Raw genomic sequence first — 15,208 nt, 5'->3', positions numbered from 1 at the left:
AGCGCGGGACTGACGGAGTACGTTCGCGTGTGCTTTTTGATGCACAAACACACCCTTAAAGCTGAGGGACCCAAGCCCCGTCCCAAGACACCAACATACACACACATACGCACACGTAGACGATCAGTTTTCGTGGCAAAATTGCATCCGGGAGAAAAAAAAGGGCTCCCTGGGGTGTCGCGAGGACAGCGAAGGCAAAAGCGACCAACAGAAGGCTTCTCCTTCTTCTTCTGGCACGCGAACTACCCATGTTGCAATCCTCAGCTGCTGCATTCGAAGTCTCCGAATCATCGAAAAAAATCCCACACCCATGGAAGGGAACGGAACGCGAAGAAGAAGCCCTGCAAAAAATCGTTCGCCCCGGGATCGAGAGATTGCTTCTCGGAGGGGGGATTTTTTTTGGTTTGATTCCCTTTTTTTCTCGCGCTCTGTCAACCTTCGAACGAGATAACTGCCACCGATCCTCGTGATCGCCGACGCTTGCTTTGGAAGTGATCGTTCAGTGGATCCGATTGCTTTTTGCGCTCTTGCGGATGGTGTTGGGTATTTTTCTTTTCTTTCACTCTGACGCCTGGTAAAAGAGCCTTTTTTGAATGGGTTTTTCGCTAGGGTGGAATAGCGAGCATTCCTCTAAAACACGTCGTTTTGGGAGAAATGGCAATAAGTTATCATTTCACAAGCGGCCCGTTTATCGAAGGGACATTATTGACCTATTGTAGGACTTATGCTGTTTTATAGGAACTCGTACGAGTGGTTTATCCCAGCCAGTAGTGTAACTTTCTCATCCATATTTCTATCGTTTAGTGACAATGAGAAGCATAAAGAAGGCAGTGCTGTTGTAGCATGGAGTGGTGTAAATAATATCTAATCCAACAAGATTTTGAAAAAAAACCTGCTTCTATCGCAAATTTAGAAATTTATCCACCAACGGGTCACTGAAAGCGCAATACTACGTGTACGTGTGTTCGTGTGTAGTACGTGTGAAGCAGGAATAATTAACCACCGGTGTGTTTTCGCGGTGCAAAATGATGGTGCATTTTAAAAAGAAATAACTACGTGCGGTCATCCCCGCACGCACGCTTCAGAAGGGGTCGTGAAAATCGTTTCTTACGCTTCTGTCGCGTAGTAGTGTGTAGATGGATCGTGCGAGAGAACGCCGCATCCCCTTTTCCCAACCGAGCCCGGAAAAGCGGCTGTTGTAATGGCGTGCTGCGGCGAGATGGGATCGATATAATAGAGGTCGCTCAAACAGTTGCCCATTTCTCTAACTCACACCCAAATTCAATAATGGTGATAACAATTTCCACCACACAGCAGCCCCTCCGCCGATCCCGTTAATATGAACGCGTGAAGAAAACGAAGCAGAACCCTTCATCCATCCTCCAAGCAGCAGCAGAGAGAGAGAGAGACATCAGGAAAAAGAGAGGCTTCAACCTCTAGTGCGCAAAGAAGGGAAATTCATCGTTCGCAAAAAATTGTGCGTGCGAGTGTATGTGTGTGTGTGTGTATAGAAAAGTGTGTGCGTGTGTGTGAGTGTCGATTAGATAAGTATGTTGACGAGAGCTCATGAGGCGTAAAGTTGACAGCGTCTAGGAAAAGGCTATACCAGAGAAGAAAAAGGCTCCTTCGAAGAGGAGCTTTGTTTGTGTGTAGTGTCGATTCTACTACGTGTGCGGTGGTGTGATCAAACCAACACGACGATTGTGTGATCCGAATTTCCACGGGTCCAGCAGCAGCAGCAGCAGCAGCAGCAGGAGAAGGAGAGTTGGTTTTTCTTTTTCTTCTCGGCAGTAGAAGGGCCGGCGGCGTTCAGCTGCTAGCTCTCGCCCCCAGAAAGCCGTCAAAATTGGCCGAATGGATAAGGACGGGGAGAAGAAGGGCGGCGGCGAGAAGAAGGGTGGCGGCGGGCAGTCGGGAACCGGTCTGGGAGGCGCAGCCGGTGTTAACGATCCGGCCGCGCTGCTAGATGCCGCCTCACTGTTTGGTAAGTGTTTCTAATTTAGATATGCGATAGATTATGTTTAAGAAAAGAAGCTGCTTTTGTAAAGCATGCAGGAAAAAAGGGATGAAAATTGCCACCGCAATTCGAAAATTGCGCAATTTTTCTGGTCGTTTAAAGGTGTTTCCAACCCCATCGTTTTTCCCTACTCTCGAGGCATATGATTTTTGTTTGCTTTTCCGAGCCTCACTCGCGTGGAGGGGTTAACTTTTTCCGCACAAAATCCACTCCGAACGTCGGTCGATTTTTTGGAATTAATTTCACGTTAGCGTTTATGAGCGCTGCGCGGGCAAGTGATTAGTGGCACGTTTTGTTTTTCTTCTCCAAAGATCGCTGGTGCGCCTTTCTTGAAACCGAAAACCCACCAACCCGTTGGCGGTATAATAAATGCATTTAATCCGTGGTGGGTGGCCGCTTTCGAGACTAAATGGTCATATTTTCCTGCTGCTCAGCGAAGAAGAAAGAAGTCAGCCACCTTTTTAACTCGAGCAGGCGCACAGAACGGTAATGACCGTTTCCAATATGCCTCTCTTCCGGTCGCGCATACACCGGTCATTAGCCGGTCACGGATTTGTGGTCGGGTCTTGCGATGGTTATTAAAAGAGGATGCTTTTCCTTTTTTCCACGGCATATGATTTGCATCGTCGCGTTTTCCGGCATTTTCTCTTGCCTTAAAAAGCTCAACCTTTACTGAACCTGCTTCTTATTTACTTTCCTCTTTTTTACAGCTTATTGGGGACGCGATCCTTCCGCAATGGCGGCCGCGGCTTCTAATCCACTGTTCGGTTCACAGTTCGGCATGCCCGGTGGACTTGGTGGGATGATGCCGAACACCGGTTCCGGTTCCGGTACCGGCAACGATCGGTTCTCGATGTCCCACTCGCACCAGAACACGATGGCCGTGGCCGCATCACAGGCAGCTTCATTGGCCGGCTTACATACCAGTAAGTAGTTAATTTTTACTCACCATGGCACGTGGTTTTTTATCAGCCATTTTTCTGTGGGTTTATCAAGAATTCTCTCAGCTGGGGAACTGAGCAACGTGTAGTTTTTGCTAGTTCGTATAAAAAGTTGTTATTAAATGAAGTTAAAATGAATCAAAAATGAGTTAAGAGACCGACGCAGTGAAAAGCCCAGCTTTAAAGCCTCTCCTAGCAGCAGAAGCTTTAAATTTTCATGCAAATATATCGCTTGAACGTCCATTATCAGTAAAATGCCATCGGTTCCACCCGTCACAGTCGGACGCGTTCCTTCACCACCCAACACACGTATACACACACATTTAAGTACTCAATTGGGTGGAAAATTGGGTGAAAACCCACAAACGAAACGGTTGTGCGTGTTGGGGTTGCATTCCCGCAATTGATCTGCGGGTGACCCCCGACATCGAAAGTCACCGATGCATATATGACCCGCAATTGAGCATTCCCACCCACCACCACCCAGTGGTTGCATACTTTCACCCTCCCCACGATGGGGGGTGGCGCACTAACTGCCTGCCACGAAATGCGTGGAATTGTGTTGAATGCATCGCTTCAACTGCTTTAAAACAGTGTCTGTCCGATGGTCCGAGTGTCCTTAAATTCCTCCCAAAAACTCCTAAATGTGTGGGTGGCGTTTACGCATTCACTTTCGATTCTTAAAGTGGCGTTATGCTCGCTTAACGCTCGAACTCAGCAGGTGTGTGATAGCGAGAGAAAATGAAAGTAAATGCCATTCCAGCAATGATAGCAGCAATGCTTCGATTCCAAGAACATGAGATGATGTTGAGAGCTTTATTTCGTGACTGCATCATTGCAACGAAATTCCCTTTAAAGCGCGCTGTGCCACGCCGTTTACGTTTTAAAGATCACAGCACACAAATTTAACGCACTTTAAAGCAGAGAACGCAGGTCCGTTGGAATGTTGGAATGAATGAATAATGGTTTTTATATCATTTAAAAGCATCCGATAAGTGTTGGGTTGAAACGAAAGATAGCGTATCGTTCGATCCTCATTTATGCACCATTAAAGTTTGATGCTACTCAGCCGCTGCGATTTCATCGATTTGCGGCACGAGATTGCCTTTAGAAAAGCGCTCAAAGGAACACAATCGAATGGGACGGGAAGAGTGTTAGAGAGAGAGAGAGATTGAGACAGACGTTCATTCTGGTGGTGCACCGCAGCGATAAGGCAATAAACATATTAATGGCAATAACAATCATACTCTAATCGCCATAATCGTAAATGTATCTCTTGTTTTTTTTTGTTGTTGTGCTTATGCGCGTTCTCAAAGCGGCTCATCGAAGAAAATACTGTTGCGTTTGGGTGGGGGTGGGGGTGAGATTAGAAACCACCCAAGGAATAGAATGGCAGCAAACGCAAACGTGGCATTGTAAAACGCTAAATGCGCTGCAATCGATTTGTTGCGATTAGAATCACCTTCCCATCCGGCGAAGGATTTTTTTTGGATTCAGCGACAGATTTATATCGCTTTGATTGAGTCTGATGATGATGATGATGATGATGGGCGTCGAGAGACTATCGATGATTTCTCAACTGGACACCTGGTGCAGAGAATGCAAGCTCTCGTTGCATAAACATAATCATGAAAATAGGGCCAATGACCTGAGCGAGAGAGAGAGAGAAAGAGAAGTCTGGGCGTCTCGTTCACATGACCCTTCAACCCATTTTTTTGTAGGTGGGGTGGCGCTGTGTGGGTGGATGAGTGGGAGTAGTTCAGTAATGTGAAGTTCATTTTGACAAGGCTCATTATATGATGTGCGGAAAGCGAAAGTGAATATGCGCATTGTTCAGCACAGGAATGGCTGAGGGTGGTTGGGTGGGGGTGGTGGGTTGAAAAGCAGACGTATGTGTGCATGACCCCTTCCGGATGGTGGGCGGCGGCGCGTATGTATGTCTGTCTGCTGCTGCAGCTGCGTGCTTCATTGTGTTTGTTTCGTAGTTTTGTTTGGCTTTTTGTTATGACGTGTGATGGAGGAGAAAAAAAACACGCCCGTCTAGCGGTTGAATGTAGCGCACATACAATACCACCATCATCGTCATCAGCGTCATCATCATCATCATCGTCATCACTGGCATATGATCATCATCAACTCGGGGAAGTCTACTGACGTCAGTTTCGCCCTGGCGAAGAAGGGCTGGTTAATGTTGAGGTCAAGTTCAAGGTAACATTCTTGCTGGGTGGAACAGGGGGTGGTAGGGGTTTTGAGTGGGTGGTGGTGAGAAGGACGAATGTCAAGGCCACACGTGTGCGAGCCGCTGTATGTGTGCCGGTGGGGGTTTGTTGGTGTGCTGTTTAAAATATAACTACACACACGTACACACCACCACCAGTGCGAGAGCTGGCTGATACGCGTGCATATGTATGTGCCGTATCGATCTGTCTGTGGCTGCTGGTGCGTCGTGTGATAATATATATACGTGTGTATGTATGTGTGTGTGTGCGTATGAGCGCTTTCCTTTTCATTTTGCTCAGCGTCTTGGGTTTGAGTTTTTTCTGTATGATTTCTGAATACTTTGAGCTGCATTTTGATGAAGCTGGAAGGATTCCTCTGGCTTTGTTTTTTGTTCATCCTTTTTCGGTTGATTATTCATGGTTGTACTTTTTTGTTGGTTTTTGTTAACCTGCTGGTTGTTTCTTCTGTTACCACCTGTGGACTTTCGGTGAGGGAATCGATTGCCAGAACTAGGTTACCATGAGTTTGCAAGAGTTCAACATCCTGCGTGTTATCTAACAATGCATCTGTAATGCGTTATTTGTTTCATAACGCTACATTAATGGGTAATTTAGCTTTTTTTAATGCTTGAATGGATACTTTTCCCAACCATCAGCCCGAAATTCATCCATGGATGGTCTTCAAGGTAAAAAGAGGCAAACCGTCTAAAAGACCGATTTTTCGTCCCATCGATGTCGTTATCCCCAACGAGCAATTTTACAGCCGTCCCCAGCATCATTCGCCATTGCTGTCTCCCGGGCCAGAGCCTAAAGATGGAGCCTCACTGTGGAACCCCCCCACATACATGGGAGAAAAAAAAATCAAAACCCATAGCCGGGAGAAGCTGAAAGAACAAAGAACCTCTGATCCGCATCGCGAAACGCCACACCACGTCGAGGCGAGGCTCTGGCTCTGCTCTTGGTGTGTGCCTTTCGTGGAAGGTCTGAAGAGGTGGAAAAATGAAAAGATGGAAGCAGAGAGGTGGGGGGAGGTCATGTGGGTCGGAGAGTCCTGCCGGATGTGCGCATTTTTGCTCCATCTCGTTCTCTCTGCCTTCTCGTGTGGTCCCGTGTGACCGAGCAGCAGCGCCCGTGCGGGGTTTTTCGTCGATTGTGTCTCGCCCCGGGGATAAGCACGCGCGTTGAGAAGTCGCACGTGTGCACGAGTGAGAGAGAGAGACAGAGAACGCGTTAAAATGTGGAAGCGAGAGCGAGTGAGAACGGTGAGAAAGAAGACAACGGAGCCGCCGCTTGTGTCTGGTCAGGTTTTATGCGAGACCATGAAACATTGGCCCGCGAAAAAAAAAGGGAGTCGTCAAGGGAGCAGCGCAGAGAGAAGAAGCCGGAAGTGTACGTGTGTGCGTGCACGAAGCATAACTCGGCGCACACACACAACAACAACGACGGGCATGGTGTGAAGTTGGATGGGTGTGTTTGTGTGCGATTACAATTGATTATTGGTACGTACCGGGCGCGCATCGTTTGGTGTTGGGGTTTTTCCTTTCGAGGGGCTGTGTGTGTTTTCCCGCAATATTTTCCTTCTCGAAAATGCTCCCGACGTGAATGACTGAGCTGGGGGAATATCTCAACAAACACTCGCTCACTCCTCTCGGAGAGTCCTTTCGCGAGAGACACATTCTCTTTCTCTCTCTCTTTCTCTCGTTTTCGCTCACTTTTCAACGTGCACCTGGTGCGTGTATGTAGCACTCCAACACCACGGCATGTTGGGATGCGTGTGTGTGTGTGTGTGTGCTCACAAACACAACCTTCACGCAGATGGTGTCGGTAAATGTTATGCTTTTTTTTATTGCTTCATCCCTTCGCGTCACCCCAACCCCTATTGGCCGCTGTGATGTGGGGTTGTTTTTTTGCTTTTAAACACGCCGCGAGGGTGCGTGCCTGCAACCTTATTTTTTTTGTTGCTGCTTCCGATGTTAGCCAGCTTCTTGTTAGTTGTGTGTGCGTCGGTTATCGGTGTTTAACACCACTGCTGAGCGTTAATGCAATTATGCTGATTATCGGCTTAGGATAAGCACGTTTTTACGTAGCTTTTCCAACGAAACAACTCTAAATCCACCAATAACCAGGACGATGTTTTGACTTGCCAAGAAGTTGACGTTCTCGGTTGACTCACCTGACAGCGCAGATTCCTACAACAACAGCAGGCGTTGCAAATGTCACCACCGAAAACCCTTCTGTCAAAGTGTTCAAAGGCGGTCACAATGGCCACGGAAGGGTGCACACAATTTCGTGTGGGTTTCGGCAAAGGGTGCCCTCGGGTAAAGGGGAGTGGCACAGTTTTCCATAATCGCTTATATTTCAATCACTAATGTTCTTTTTTCTCTTTCTCCCCCCTCATTGCAGGCTGGTGGTCGATGGCACAGCTGGCCGCACAGGACTATTTCGCCCGGTTGCAGGCGTCCGGCATGTCGCAGCTGCCATTCTCGCACGACCTGGCCGGCGCTTTTCCGGCTGGGCTGGGGCTTGGGGCGATGAGTGCGGCGGCTGCCGCTGCCGCCGTTGCCGCCTCGGGTGGTAACGCATCGTCCGGTGGTGCCGGTGGTGGTGGTGGTGGTGGCGGCGGCAGTGGTGGAGGCTCCGGTAGTGGAGGTGGAAACTCCGGCAAGGGTGGTTCCGGTGGTGGAAAAGGCAAAAAACGCGACAGAAGCAGCAATAGCAACAGCAGCAACGCCAGTTCCGGGGCCGGCGTCGGATCGTCCGGTGGAATGGCGGGTGGTATGGGTGCCGGTGGAATGGGTGGGGGAACCGGCGGTGGCAGCAACAACTCTTCGTACAAGGTGAGTTTTCGGTGGTTGCTAGGATGTGTGTTTTCCGAAGGAACCAAGTAGGCGCAACATGTCGGTTGGAAAATCCGTCGGGAAAATACGCACACCACCTAACTGTTTTAGCTCAACAATTGTCTTGTAACAAACCTGCGTTTATGATGAGGTCGGTCTTTAGACGTATCACTGTATCATTTAAGGCATAAAAAATCGAACACAAGCATACAGCTACAGCGGGAGGAATAATGGGAATTTGAAGCTTTTGATTCAACATCACAAATTGGTTTCCATCCACCTTCTTCACGTGCACGAAACTCTTCAACATTGCGAAAGAAGGAAAACCTCATTCGCGGTCGTGTCCTGGATCGTTTTTCCCGCACCAAAATGGATTCTCTCGAACCACCCGGGCGATAATGGAGCAAACCTGGGATGTGGGAAGGAGACTGAGCGAGAAAGAGAGATCGAGGCAGGTCCCCTGTCCCGCGACACACTTTCCACGGTGCGTGGAAATCATTTCGATGGTTCTCTCACTCTCTCGCTCTCTCCTCGTCGCGGTGGTATCTTGATTGCTGCGACTTGCCATCGACCGTTTTCGTGTCCCTTTCAGAGGCCAGCAGCAAACAGGAAAAAAAAACAAACCTCTCATTACCTTTTGCGCTCGCGTCAGGGTGCGGCACCCTTCTGTCCTTTTTCCGGTGGGACACAAAACCCCCCCCCCCCCCCCCCCCAGCGTGCCCATCACGGCTATTCAAACAATCAATCCCAACGGCCCAAAAACAACCCCTCCGTTCGTTTTCGCTCGTGTGTGTGCGTTACCTGATTACATTTTGCCCCGGATAGGCAAGCTGCTGCTGTTGCTGCTTCTGCTGTCCAATTCCCACCGTGTTGTGTCACGGTTTTTGGTCCTTTCGGTCGTGGAAAGCCAGTTGGGAGGAGTCGCTGAAGAAGCCTAGAGGAGGGGTGTGTCTCCTTTTTCTGCTGCCCCTGCACGCTCTTCTCGCCGGGAAGATGACATCTTCCTAATTTGTTTTTCAGCTGCTTTCCGAGCCCACCGAAGGGCGCGCAGGGACAAGGATATATTGCGCGTGTGCATTTTTATTCGGGTGCTTTTATTTGTGAGCTTCCGTCTTTTTTTTTTTGCTTTTGCTCTCTTCCACTTCCTCGCGGCTCTCAGGCCAGCAAAAGGGAGGTCCTTTCGATGGTTTGACTTGTCCGGAAAGTGCCACCGTGACGCTCGTCGCCACAGAGAAGGGACGTTAAAATCGAGTTTTTCGTAAAGTTACGCTTGATCAATTCGTTTCATTAAGGGAAACACCAGGCGGCGTTGTCTTTATGTGTTTTTTGCTGTTGTTGTTACCTTTTGATTGGCGAAAGGCGCCTGCGGTCGGTTCGAAATCGATTGGAAGCATATTTTACTCCATGCGAAAGTTTATTGCATTTTTTTGTTGTTGATCTCGCAAAAAACTGGAAGCCTCGTGAACTTTGACATTTCGTTTTTTCTACTTATACCTCTGGAATTCTCTGGCAGTGGGAAAGCTTTTGCGAAGGCTTTTTTTCAAAAAGTTCTCGTCCTGTGACGATGGGTTATCCGTTCTGTAGAAACGAAAATATACATCCGTGATGCAACTCATCCGTTTATCCGATAGTTTTTTTTGTTTCATTTGCATTCCACACCCCTCTCAAAAGTGGAGCCATTTTTTATGCATTCAACTCAAATTTGAACCGCACAAAAACTAACCATACCGCGAAAATGAATATGAAACGTGCATCACGCTCTGGGTGGTGCATTTTTATTTTGCTCCCGCTAAAACAAGCTGTTCCCCGTTAACAGCCCTGGCTGACCCACTCTCCTCTAGGTTGAATCGCTTTTTTTCCCATGATTCATTCCCAGTGCGACGGGAGCACGTTCAGGCTTGGCTTTGCGTTCTGTGCGAAATAAAAATGATTAACAGAAAATCCTTTCGCCCTCCCCAAACAAAAAAAAGAGAGCGAAACACCTCCCATTCCATTCCGTTTTGTGTCGTGTCGTCGTAGGAAAGGGCAGGAAAATTAATTTACGAAAAATGTCCACCGACACGATCCCCGCTCGCGTTGCCTGTCCCGCTCGTTTCGCCAACATTTTATCCACGAGTTATGCAATCTTGCTGTACGTTTCATGCGCGATGTTTCAAGCCTTGCTCGTGATGCTCGTGAGCTGGCCCCAAAATTGCATAGCCTGCGTCCGACCGGATGTCCTCGTGCTCATAACCACCACCGGCAGGCGGGATGGAGCTTTTATTCGCCCGGATCGAGCGAGATGAAGCTCTGTGGTATGAAACTCGCGCAAAATCCATTCCAGAAAGCTAGCCAACCCGCCGCCGGTGGGATAGGTGTATGTAAATTTAATTAGCGTCAACCACCGACCGAGGGAATGTGTATAGTGTGTAGGGTGAGTGAGAGCGAGAGAGAGAGAGAGAGAGAAATCTCATGGATGGGTCCCATGAGGGCGTTTCCAAGCCGCTTTCGCCGCTGTAGGACAATTTTGTGCATATTTATTTAACCCCAAATTGTTCCATCAAACAGCTTTTGTTACTTGAGAATGACGTCCCAAAGGTTTTGGGTGGTCTGTTTACGTTTTAAGATTGCATTCCAGCTTCCGGAATGGAGAGGATATGTTTTAGGATGATTGTTCATGTTGTTCCCATTGCATTTCATGTGTTAGGTCATTTTTACCGTTGAAAAGAAGGCTTCCAAAAGCAACTTCAAGAGCTACACTCAAGGGTTTAATTCGCAACCGCCGTTCCTTGCCATCCCCAAAATGGCACCCCTTCGAGCAAATTTCATTAATTTCGTTTTCCCTTTTTCATCTTCATTCTCTCTCTGTCTCTCTCTTCTCCCGCCCTAACAGAACTCTTCCTCACCGTCCGTGTCACAGGCCGCAGCCGCAGCCGCCTACAAACAGTCCCTCTACAGCCAAGCAACCCTCCACAAGGAGCTGATGGCCATCACGGCGGCTGCAGCAGCCGCCCAAAATCAGCAACATTCCGGTGGAGGAAGTGGTGGCGGTGGTGGAGGCAGTTCCAACAGCTCTCACGCCCAGCAACAACACCAGCAACAGCAACAGCAGCAACAACAGCAGCAGCAGCAACAGCAACAACAGCTCCAACAGCAACAGCTCCAGCAACACCAGCAACATCAACTCGCCAGTCTCAGCATGTTGGCAGGGCTTGGCAGCGGTGGGAGTAATTCCCTCGGAAGCGGCAATTCCGGTGGTGGTGGTGGATCGTCCTCGAAACAGAAATCGTCCTCAAGCGGTGGTTCGTCCGGTGGTTCCGTTTCGCTAGCATCACCGCACGGTGCGAGCAGGCTGATTGGAAACGACTCGATATCGATCACGCGCGGTTCCAGCTCACCGTCCGTGAGCTCGAGCAAGCAGCAGCCAACGCCCAGCGTTACCATCAGTGCCAGCCACGGGAATCCCGGGTCTTCGTCCTCGCAGCAGAACCACCTGCAGGGTCTGTCGTCCTCGTCGCGTTCGTCGAAGGATGGCAAGGGTGGTATGAGCGGGGCTACCGATTTGGGTGAGTTTTCCCTCCCGCGGCAAAAACGCCAAGAGAGAACCAGGGGCGGTTTGGCTCTAATCAACCTCCATCTCCATTGGGCTCATTTTCCTCTTCTTCTTCACAGGATTGAGCGCGTCGATGAACGCCCTCAGCACACTGTCGCAGTTTAATAATCTCGACCTGACGACGCAGCAGAACATGACGGCGACGATGAACGCGCTGGCGGCGAGCCAGGCCAAGGCGAAGGACTACATTTCCTCCGGGATTCTAAAGTGAGTGGTGCCGCCGGAGGGCGACAAATGAGGCGCAAATGAGAAGGATTCGCAAAACCGAGAACGCACACACACACACACCACCCCCCCTGCGGTCGAGAGTGCCTTCTTCTTTTTCCCCATCTACCCACACACACACACACGAACGAACGAACGAACGAACGAACGTGTGTTGTCGCGGAAAAGCTCGCAAACCCACCCACACTATGTGGCCCCAGGACGAAGCCGATGAAAAGGTCCCGATTGCGTCCATTGCGAATTATATTTTTTTGTTGCTTTTTTTTGTTATTGCGCTGGGAATTTCCCACCACTCGTCGGTTGGCTTTGCAAGCTTCTCTCCATGCTGCAGTTGCAAGGACGACGATGACGCTGACGCCGAGAATTAAAATAAGGATGGTGGTAGGCTGAGCGGAAAGGGATTTGTTTGCACTCATTGGAAGGAGAAGAAGTGTGCGCTGTGCGGTGCGAAAGGCAGAGGCGCAGCTTTGTTCTCCGCATCCGCGTGTGTGCACCATCCAGGACATGGTTAGGTCGTCGATCCGTACCGCGCGCGCGGGTTTTGCACCGAACGATTCCAGCGATCCGACAGCAGGACACAAAACGCGGCCTCTGCCGCAGCGCAGGAGCAGGAAAATGGCGTTGCTGCTGTGTCGTACGCCGTGCAGAGCAAACCCCCGGAAAATTCTCGATGCCATGGTGCTTTTTATGGAGTGGTGAGAGGTGGCGAAGGAAGAAAAAAATGGCTCATCTCTCCCCATCGCCTAGTTCCGATGGCTTTTGCTAGGAAACGTGTGGTGGGGATAAAATCTAGTTTCTTTTGGGGGCGAGCTTTTCCCATCGTGTCCTGGTCGACCTCCCACGTGCGCTACCCTCACCAACAACGCACGTGTCCTTTTTATGGGAGCCTTTTCAGCCAGGGGGAGACCGTGGGGAACGGAGAGTTGTCTGATCTCAGTCGGTTCTGGGATGGTCGAAGAGGCGCTGTACGAAGGGAGCGCGAGGATGTATGTGTTTGGTTGGGGTCGGCAAGGATATAGTAGTAGAGCCTCGGTAAATCACCCATCCACCCACACTCCCTCCGGCGTTAGAGTTTTCCGATGAAACCGAATCCACCAGCAAGCAAGGGGGAGAAAAACCCGCCTCGATGAAGAACTACGGGTGCCCCTCTCAATTCACTCTCTCTCTCTCACACACACAGTCCACGCGAGGACAACGAAAGGATATAGGAAATGTAAACGAATAAATTATTCCTCGTCCTTTTCCCCGGTACTTGCGGGGGAGAGCGCCACCTACCTACCGACCAGCGAGAACGCGGAACCGGAAGGCGACCGTGGCTCGGGAATTTTGGAACACCCGCTCGACCACCTAAAGCGTGGTGGGGGAGGGGGGGGGAAGGAATGATGCGAGAGGAAGAAACCGCGTGGGAGGTGGACACATTTTCATTCGTTCGGCGAAATAGTGAGGCTTAACACACCGAACCGGAAAGGGAAACCTTCGCAAAAGCGTTGTGTGTTGGTTGGAGCTGAAGCTTGCATCAGCAGCATCCTTGTTGCTTTCCCATGTCTGCCATCCTTCGATATCGTTCCCTCTCGCTTGTTGCGAACGACTCTCAGCTTTTTTTTATCGTTTGTAACCAGTGTGTGTGTGTGTGGGTCGCTTCACCCTATGTACTGCTGGGGGATGGTTTTTCCCGCCGCCATCGAGAAGAAAAGCATCACACTACAAATGAGGGGGCCGTTTTTCCACGAAACGACGGGCTGTTGCCTTTCTGAGGACGCGCAATCCCACCCATTCATCCTCTCGAAGCCAGCCCTCATCCCTCAGCGTGCTTCTGCAGATTGTCGGTTTAGTGTACCGGGAGGGTGGCAAAAATGCCACAAACCCCACCTGCCTTCCCAGGGATGAGGGAGAAACTGGAAAAACCCACGAAAAAGCAGCCTTTTTCTCACCATCATTGCCCTCGCTCGGAGCCGTACGCGGAAGGATTTGCAATCCCTCTCCGGTCCCCGACCATCTGGTGCTCCCCGTTGTGAGAATCCTCTTCGTTAGGTTGTCGGATCGGATGGCTCCGCGTTGCGTCGATGCCACACTTCCGTTTGTGCCATTTCCTCTTGGCGTCTTTTAGGCTCGGAATGCGGATTGTGTTGCACTTCCGGAAGAAGAGGACGGTGCCGCCGGGTTGCTAATGAATGTGCACTTTTAGTTACTGCTTTTTTTTACTGCTTTCTAAACCATCGTTTCGTCCCCATGCAAGGAAATGATGGAGTAAAGAGAGACAGAAACCACGAGAAAAGGTGGTGGTGTTGCAGCTCTTTTGGACGTGTTCAGTTCGGAGTTTGCAATGCTTTTCGTCGTTCTCTCAAGGGATTCCCACATCCTGTTGTAGAGGGCACGATTCTGGCAGGGAATTTTCTGGATTGTTTTCGAACGAGCGTTTTTTTTTTCACTTCCAACTCCCAAAGGATTGGCCGTAGGGTAGCAAAACTCCTGTGTCCAAACGCCAGCTGCAACCGACAGCGAAAAACCTTTAATCGATCGTTGGTCGTAACTTTTGTGGAGACGGCTCGCTTTGTCGTTTACATTCTGCTTGGGGACACGAATGCTTACCGTCTGCTGGATGCAGGACACATACAGCACATCCTCCCCGGAGAATTCCTGCATTTTAGGATGCATTTTGTAGCGTTTGCGCTGGGCCTTTCGAATGAAAACTCCCGTCATCCAACTGGGAGTCGCGAAAAACACACCAAATTTCAGTTCTTTCCAGCGGCTCTGGCGACCATTTCGATTTTGGCTCCCAAATTCGGGCGTGGTAAGATTGATCCTTGAGGAATCGACCACTGGCTAGTGTTTGCAGCAATTCAGGCGCTTTTGTTGGCTCGCATGACTGCAGCGAAAAATCGATCCCGCTATGGGTTGAATCGTCCCCCAAAATTGGATCGATGCCAATCGTCCGTAACGTAACGAAGCGATGTAACGGTGGCGTGACGTGCGACAGAAATGGGCAGGCATCTGTTGTAGACCCCGGATTTGATAGCCATCGGGATGGGTCGTTCGATGCTTTTGTGGGCTTCTGTGAGATAACATCCTGGTAAAGGAGATGGATTTTTTGTTGGCCTGTCTATTGGAAGGCATCCAATCGAAAAGTCCACATTTAGTTTTCACGTTCTTCAGTTGGTTGTATTTACTCAGTTGTTTTCTCCTGTTTTTTACTCACTATGTTGTTGGATGTTTGTCAATTGCTTATATCCTTATAATTGTTTCTTATTGTACTCGCCGTAATCCTTACGTTCTTTGTTGATCATTTCTTGCCATTGCGTTCATTCGGTTGCGTTACTTTTTCGTTTTGTCATTTTGTTGCCTGCTTTTTCTCTCAACAAACTTCTTACTAAATCCGA

General features: G+C 49.6%; 1 protein-coding gene across 1 annotated transcript in view; it reads left to right on the top strand.

Annotated features, from left to right (window-relative positions):
* The first annotated feature begins 1,854 nt into the window (after positions 1 to 1,854).
* Positions 1,855 to 15,208, top strand: part of LOC128726791 (uncharacterized) — a 30,959-nt gene continuing 17,605 nt past the window's right edge. Inside the window, exons 1-5 of the mRNA XM_053820618.1 lie at positions 1,855 to 1,984; positions 2,728 to 2,943; positions 7,581 to 8,014; positions 10,887 to 11,559; positions 11,666 to 11,813. Coding sequence (XP_053676593.1) covers positions 1,855 to 1,984; positions 2,728 to 2,943; positions 7,581 to 8,014; positions 10,887 to 11,559; positions 11,666 to 11,813 — 1,601 coding nt within the window. The remainder of the gene's footprint in view (positions 1,985 to 2,727; positions 2,944 to 7,580; positions 8,015 to 10,886; positions 11,560 to 11,665; positions 11,814 to 15,208) is intronic.

The sequence above is a fragment of the Anopheles nili genome, chromosome 3 (genome assembly GCF_943737925.1).
Source record: "Anopheles nili chromosome 3, idAnoNiliSN_F5_01, whole genome shotgun sequence".
Taxonomy (NCBI): Eukaryota; Metazoa; Arthropoda; class Insecta; order Diptera; family Culicidae; genus Anopheles; species Anopheles nili.
This window is presented reverse-complemented; position numbering and strand designations above follow the sequence as displayed.